The sequence below is a fragment of the Pleurodeles waltl genome, chromosome 10, assembly GCF_031143425.1.
Source record: "Pleurodeles waltl isolate 20211129_DDA chromosome 10, aPleWal1.hap1.20221129, whole genome shotgun sequence".
In the NCBI taxonomy this organism is placed as follows: Eukaryota; Metazoa; Chordata; class Amphibia; order Caudata; family Salamandridae; genus Pleurodeles; species Pleurodeles waltl.
In genome coordinates, this window is record NC_090449.1 from 657,568,338 (window position 1) to 657,574,337 (window position 6,000).

General features: G+C 41.7%; 1 protein-coding gene across 1 annotated transcript in view; it reads left to right on the plus strand.

Moving 5' to 3' along the window:
• The window catches only part of RNF32 (ring finger protein 32), a 286,397-nt gene extending 282,989 nt beyond the window's left edge, over positions 1–3,408 (plus strand). The window contains exon 9 of the mRNA XM_069209246.1: positions 2,692–3,408. Within this exon, the coding sequence (XP_069065347.1) occupies positions 2,692–2,928 (237 nt within the window). The 3' untranslated portion in view covers positions 2,929–3,408. The remainder of the gene's footprint in view (positions 1–2,691) is intronic.
• Positions 3,409–6,000: the final 2,592 nt, after the last annotated feature.

Consider the following 6,000-nt stretch of genomic DNA (forward strand, 5'->3'; position numbering starts at 1 on the left):
CGCTTCAGGTTTAAGCTCTGAAGTGCCCAGGGCGAGTGTCAATCAGTAACACCTCATCACAGAGCGGGGAGGGGTCAGCAGTCTCACTGACCTCATCCCACTCTGTGATGAAGTTGGGACTGCTGCCTTTCCTCATTGGCCGACCTAAGGTCAGCCACTGAGGGAAGGCAGCAGCCCCAACGCTCCTGGGACCTCCGAGCTGAAGCTAAGTGTGTACGTTTGTGTGTGTGTGTTTTTAAAAAAACGTTTGTTGCATGCGTGCATGTTTGAATATTTGATGAGTGTTGTGAATGAATGTGCATGCATGTGTGAATGAATGAGTGTGAGTGTGCTTCCCACCTGCCCCCTCCTTCCTAAAAATTCCGGCCGCCACTGTATATTATGGCTCATAAAGTTCATCTTTTTTTACTCAATCGTGAGAAACCTTGGGAAATGTCGAGAAAGGCGTTTGGACCACAGGGCTTTCCAGTGAAATGTGTGGCAACTTAATCTGTTGGTCACTGAAGGCAGTTCTATGTCATATGGAAATTTGCTGAGTCCAGAAAGAGTTTCTCAAATACAGCAAGGACAGGGTCTAGAAGGGGAGCAAGGGCCCTGAAAGTGAAGATTATGGTAAGAATAAAAAAACATTCCATGAAAGTGTTATATTTGGCTCCCATAGAGCGTAGGGCCAACTCCAAAGCTTCTTCTGCTTTTCATACCACAATGATGAACGAGGACACTTCTTCTGAAGGAAGACCAGATGCATAAAGGATGTCCACCTATTATGAGGTTTCCAGACTACCTCCATTTTACCAATCAAGGCATAAACCAGCATTAGTAATTTGTTGAGTTGCAATCCTTAGCAGGCATGACAGTGACCTCTGACTTTCACCCAAACAGTTCTTCCGTCTAGGCAAATCCTTTTGCCTGAGGTTGTGCCAAGGGCATGTCATAAAAACAAAATGCTACATTCTCTTTAGCCATTCAAACAAGTTCTTCTGACTTTGAAGGCATCATTGTAGATGTCTCTAAGATCAGCATCTGTTTCGACAATAAAGGTGTTGCCAACTGAATGAGTGATGGGACCTTGGTAGGCTTCAGCGTTTTAAGTGGTTGTGCCCATAGAGTCTCAGAGCCGGGAGGCAGTGGGATTGGAACTGCCAGTCACCAAGCCTGCAGGGCCATCTTTGGGGAGTGGCCCATACGGAACCAGAATCCTTCTGACTAAGTCCAGCATCACCACACAGAAGGCCTCAACCTGCTCAGGGTCAGCCACTGGAAGCCAAAACTCTGGTCTCAACATTTTCACTGTTGTGAGTTTATCTGATGACATAGAAGAGTCCTGCATCAGGGAAGAGTGTTGAGACTCCAAATGGCCCCCGGAGCAGGACTGTTTTCTCAAGAAATAGGAGGACTTCACCTTTTGTGGAGAGAATTTCTAAGAGATTTACCTGAAGGTGAAGCAGAACACTTCCCTGTGTCTCTGCAGGCCTTGGTCAAAAATAGCTTAGCCTCCAGTTCCCATATGACCTTTAGGTGCATAATGGATGGGAGTCAGGCCACAATGTGGTGTTCAAAGCCATACAGACTACATACAGATGCCATGTGGGTCTGACAAGAACTTTCTCCTTCTAAACCTGTGACAGGGTTTAATCCCTAAAATCTTATACAGAAACGTTTTACCAAGTGGCTTTCGAAATACTGAGGAATTTTGGCAGTGAGGCACCAAGAGAGCTCTAAACCTGCATCAATGAGGCACAAAAATCAGGAACACACACAAATGCTCCTAATATACTCCTATGTTGTCAAATCAGAGAGTGTGCAGTCAAGGTTGAAACCACATGGCATCACTGGAATGCTATTGCTGGGAAAAAGTGTCTGGACCAGATTGACTCCTGATTGATAATCATAAAGAGACAAATCTGTAGTAAGATGGATCCATCAGAAAGTAAAGCGTTCTCTTGTGATTCATACACAACACTATTTGGAACAGTATACCAATTCAAACGTCAAGGTTGGCCCTTGCTAATGACAGCTTGTCTCAACCACTCAAAGAAGTGAGGGACCATTTCAGGGTGATGTGGAGGAAGGAAGCATAAAGGATAATCGTAAAAGAAAGCACATCTTCTCATTGCTGAAAATCCTAATGTCACTAGCAACTACTGTATGACTTATCAGTAAAACAGTTTCGTAGTCACATTTACTCTTAAAAATCTCTAACCGCTAATTGCATCCTCCCTACCTTCTTCCGCATGTGATTCTACTTTGGCATTTGAAATGGGACGTTGAAGGGGAATACAATCCTGTACAGCATATATGAACTTAATTAGTGATTGAGTTCTACTTTTTGTTGCAAGTCAAATTGTTTTTTTTTTTAAATAAAGTTTTCCAGTGTTAGCTGATTGGGTTGATTGTATGTGTAATTTCTCAATAATAATAATGCTCTTTCCGTACTGATGTGAATAATGTATGATTGCTGTTGGTAAATATTGGCCTGCACAAAGTAGAATTGTAAATCGAAACAGGACTTTAGTTTTAACTTAATGTTTGCTGCGTTTTGTCAAAGGCAAAAATGCATTTTAAAAACTGTCTACTTTGCAAATTAAAAAAAACAAGTTCCTGAATTACAAATATCAATAACATAAATAATACTAAATTCTAATCAGCTGGAAGGCAATCATTGATGTTATGTTCTCATTCTCGTTGCAGGCTTTACGGCAAGAGATATTCGACTGCCCCATTTGTATTATGCCTTTGTGTCACATAAATAACGTACCAAGATGTCCTCTTCCCGGGAAAATGAGTCCACGCCAGGCTGTGCTGTTGTCCTGCTCACATGTGTTCCACCGTGCTTGTCTAGAGGCATTTGAAGAGTTTTCCTTAGCAGAGAAGCACATTTGTCCACTATGCCGTTCTTGTTATCAAAAGAAAGTTATTGCATGCTAGCGTTGACCCAGCTTCACGTACAGCCTGCTAGGCCACACTGGTTGTGTGTATTCTTGTTCACCACAATACTAAAACACTCTCAAACCAGTTAGCAGATTAATTTTCTTCGATATAAAATTAACAAACATATTGTATTCGGCATACACTAGTTAGAACAGAAAATTGCCAGAAAATAAATGAAAAGAGAAATAAGAGAAGTATAAACCATACGTGTGATCAATCAAATCGAGTGATCTTAAATAGTGTCAAAACAAGCTTGTACTTTTAAGTTTTAACTGCATAAAGTTGACCTTCCAGATGTTCCTGAAGAAATGTGTATGTAATCACCCATCCTTATCTACAGTGCCAAGACCATACAAAGGGCTTGCAGCTAGTATTCTGCACTTAAACATTTTACAGCCAGCTCCTCAGCAATGGGGAATTGTCTATCAATCTTTAAAAGTTTTGTTAATCCCCTTTTAAGGAAATGCTGGTCGCACTTGAGGTTTCCATTAATATCCGTCTCCTGGCTCACAGTGGTGGCTTGTGCCCTTTGAAAGTGGTGGAGCGAGTGAAGTTCCCTGAGAATTCACAAAAAACAAAATAATAATAATAAAACACCCCTTCCTCTAAAACCCCAAAATAAACCACCCCCCCATCCAAAAGCCCAAATAACACTATAAAATAAATACAGCCACTACACCTACATACATTACATACTTACTGGCATTATACACACGTGGATTACACATTAAGAAGAAAAAAAGCCTCCCATGGGCTTTGTGTTCTCCTCCATGTTCCTCTGCTCTCAGATAGAGGAAGAGCTCCCCTAACCAGTTCAGACGCTGGTACCCATCATGAGAGCAGTGCCTGGATTGGATGGAGCGGTCTGGCTGGACGCTCCTTTAGGCCCTAGAGGCCTGTGCTCGGTCTCCACCCTGCTGTCTTAAGACAGCTGAGTGTAGAGCTTAATGCACACTTTGGAGCATCCAGTCAGGGCACTGTTCAAGTCCTCTGCTGCCGAAAGCAAAGGTAGTCCTCTGCTACCGGCAGCAGAGGACATGCCCAACATGTCTCTGAACTGGTGCATGCTGCACTGGTAAAAATAAAATAGTTTTAAAACACTGATTTGTCCCCATACCTCACCCTGATTTTCTTGAACTTGAGATTCTACGCTTCTTTAGGAAAATTTGACTACATGCTTTTATTTATACAGAATCCCTGCATTCCTTTTACTTGCCATACTGGCCTTTGTATTACATCCACCTTTTCACCTCCACATAGTTCCCTATCTCCTGAAATTCACATCTTTGAGAGATTGATTCAAAATGAACTCTACACTTCAGAAAATAAATAAACAAAACCTCATTTCCTACAACCTCTCTTTACATGAGAAGAATGCTCTTATGACATTAAAATCCAATCATTCACTTGTCATAAAACCAGCAGACAAGGAAGATGGTATTATGATCCAGGACATTGAAGCTTATAAAATAAAATTGCCAGGCAACTTACCAGTATAGATCATTACAAGAAACATGGTGGTGATCCTACTACTACTATTCAGAAAGTAATTCTTGATATTACTGAGAAAAGAAAGACAGAGGGTTTTCTGTCTCAGCATGAGTTTCAGTATTTGAATACTAGGTCTCCCAGGATACCTGGAATCTATACAGTACCTAAAGTCCATAAGAACAGTGATTCCCCTCCGTGGCACCCAATTGTTTCAAGGTGTGCCTCCATACTTGAACCTTTGGGCTGTTATGTAGATTTCTTTATTAACCCCTTAGCTGCTGGGCCTTTCCCCCCCCAGTGCTGAGCCCTTTTTTGGCTATTTGGGGTAGTTCGCGCTTAGGGCTTCATAACTTTTTGTCCACATAAGCTAACCACGCCAAATTTGTGTCCTTTTTTTCCAACATCCTAGGGATTCTAATGGTACCCAGAGTTGGTGGTTTCCCCTGGAGGAGACCAAGAAAAGAGCCAAAATACAGTGAACATTTTGTTTTTTCCAAAAAAATGGGAAAAAAGGGCTGCCGAAGAAGGCTTGTGGTTTTTTCCCTGAAAATGCCATCAACCAAGGGTTTCTGGTGCTGAAATCACTATCTTCCCACCTTTCAGGAACGGGCAGACTTGAATCAGAAAACCGAATTTTTCAACACAAATTTGGCATTTTACTGGGACATACCCCATTTCTACTATATTTGGTGCTTTCAGCCTCCTTCCAGTTAGTGACAGGAATGGGTGTGAAACCAATGCTGGATCCCGGAATGCTAAACATTTCTGAAAACTAGACAAAATTCTGAATTCAGCAAGGGGTCATTTGTGTAGATCCTACAAGGTTTTCCTACAGAAAATAACAGCTGAAATAAAAAAATATTGAAATTGAGCTGAAAACAACAGCCATTTTTCTTTATGTTTTACTCTGTAACTTTTTCCTGCGATGTCAGATTTCTGAAAGCAATATACCGTTTTGTCTGCTGGACTCTTCTGGTTGCGGGGATATAAAGGGCTTGTAGGTTCATCAAGAACCCTAGGTACCCAGAGCCAATAAATAAGCTGCACCCTGCAGTTGGTTTTCATTCTATACTGGGTATACAGCAATTCATTTGCTGAAATATGAAGAGTGAAAAAGAGGTATCAAGAAAACCTTTGCATTTCCAAAATGGGATCAAGATAAGGTTTTGAGGAGCAGTGGTTATTTGCACATCACTGAATTCCGAGGTGCCCATACTAGCATGTGAATTGCAGGGCATTTCTCAAATAGACGTCTTTTTTACACACTCTCTTATATTTGGAAGGAAAAAATGTAGAGAAAGATAAGGGGCAATAACACTTGTTTTGCTATTCTGTGTTCCCCCAAGTCTCCCGATAAAAATGATACCTCACTTGTGTGGGTAGGCCTAGTGCCCGCGACAGGAAATGCCCCAAAACACAACATGGACACATCCTATTTTTTTTATAGAAAACACAGCTGTTTTTTCCAAAGTGCCTACCTGTAGATTTTGGCCTCTAGCTCAGCCGGCACATAGGGAAACCTACCAAACCTGTGCATTTCTGAAAACTAGAGACCTAGGGGAATCCAAGGAGGGGTGA